Here is a 1,189-nt window from a genome sequence, read left to right as displayed (position 1 = left end):
TGCCCCATGTGGTGGGTGCAGACGTGGGTAGCTGCACGTCTGGAAACACAAACAGGCCCCAGACAGGTGTAGGTAACTTCCTGCCTGACGGATGTGCCCAGATCATTCGGGAAGCTGGGAGCCTCAGCTTTGTGAGGTGATGTCTGGGCAGCCGGCTCCCGCCCCCACTGCCGGGTGGTGCCCGCGGGCCCTGGACGGGAGCCGGCTGACCTCCGCACACGGGGGCGAGCCCTGCCCCGTGGGGCCAGCCTGGGGGCCTGGCGGTCTCGCTTGGGGTTCCGGACCCGGGCCCACCTTCCCAACCTGGGTGGGATCTCGAAAGCCCTGAGGGCACTCCAGAGCGAGGTGCCTGGAGTGGTGCCAGGCCCCGGGGACCATGGGCTGAGGTCAGCGCTGCCATCTCGGGCTCTGGGCCCGAAGAATCCCATGGACAGAGGAGCCGGGCAGTACAGTCCATGGGGTTGCGGAGTCGGACATGACTGAGTGACTTTCATACTATAATCTTAACCCTACATCATTTTCCAACCTTCTCTCCCCATCAAAGTAGGGTACATCTGGGCCTTGAACTTGTCATCTATTCAGACTTGCTTTGATGAAATGATGAGGGTGAACAGGACATGGAGATGGCTTGATTCAGGGGCCTGGCAGGAAGGGCAGCAAGGGACAGGCAGGCCTGGGCCAGGGCCAGAGGAGCCTGGCTGACCCTGGCGCGCTGAGCCTGAGGGCACGGGTCAGGAATGGGGAGACTGGTTGCCAAGAGAAAGCAGGTGGCAGGTGACGTGGGAAGCACCTGGCCGGGGGCGGCGGGCAGGCCCCTTGTCGCTGGGACTGGGCGGGGTGAGGGGTGGACAGACGCTGGCTCCGGGGCTCTGCAGATACTCCCATCTGCCAGGACCTTGGCCTAGGAGAAGGGAGAAAATTCTTTTCTTTCCAGTGTGGTGCTTAGCACCCAGTACAAACCTAATACGTGGATTCTCAAGAAGCGCCCGGCCTGTGCTTCCCGAATCCCTGGAGAGGCCTCAGGCTCCGAGGAGGGATGTTCCTTCAGGTCGGGCAGGACGGGGCGCTCTCGGCAGGCCGGGGACAGGGCAGGGCGGGGCTCAGAGCCGGGACGCACGGTCAGATGCAGGCACAGCAGAGGGTGGAGCAGTCCAGCTTGGCGGGGGGCCCTGCACTTCCGGCCTTCTTG

At 63.7% G+C, this 1,189-nt stretch overlaps 1 protein-coding gene across 1 annotated transcript in view; it reads right to left on the bottom strand.

The window, feature by feature from the left end:
- Positions 1-240: 240 nt before the first annotated feature.
- Positions 241-1,189, bottom strand: part of LOC104987571 (protein myomaker-like) — a 1,830-nt gene continuing 881 nt past the window's right edge. Inside the window, exon 3 of the mRNA XM_010838593.1 lies at positions 241-1,185. Coding sequence (XP_010836895.1) covers positions 1,120-1,185 — 66 coding nt within the window. The 3' untranslated portion in view covers positions 241-1,119. The remainder of the gene's footprint in view (positions 1,186-1,189) is intronic.

Source organism: Bison bison, unplaced genomic scaffold (genome assembly GCF_000754665.1).
Source record: "Bison bison bison isolate TAMUID 2011002044 unplaced genomic scaffold, Bison_UMD1.0 scf7180017846104, whole genome shotgun sequence".
Classification (NCBI taxonomy): Eukaryota; Metazoa; Chordata; class Mammalia; order Artiodactyla; family Bovidae; genus Bison; species Bison bison.
Note: the sequence above shows the minus strand (reverse complement) of the source record. Positions and strands in the feature narration are given on the sequence as shown.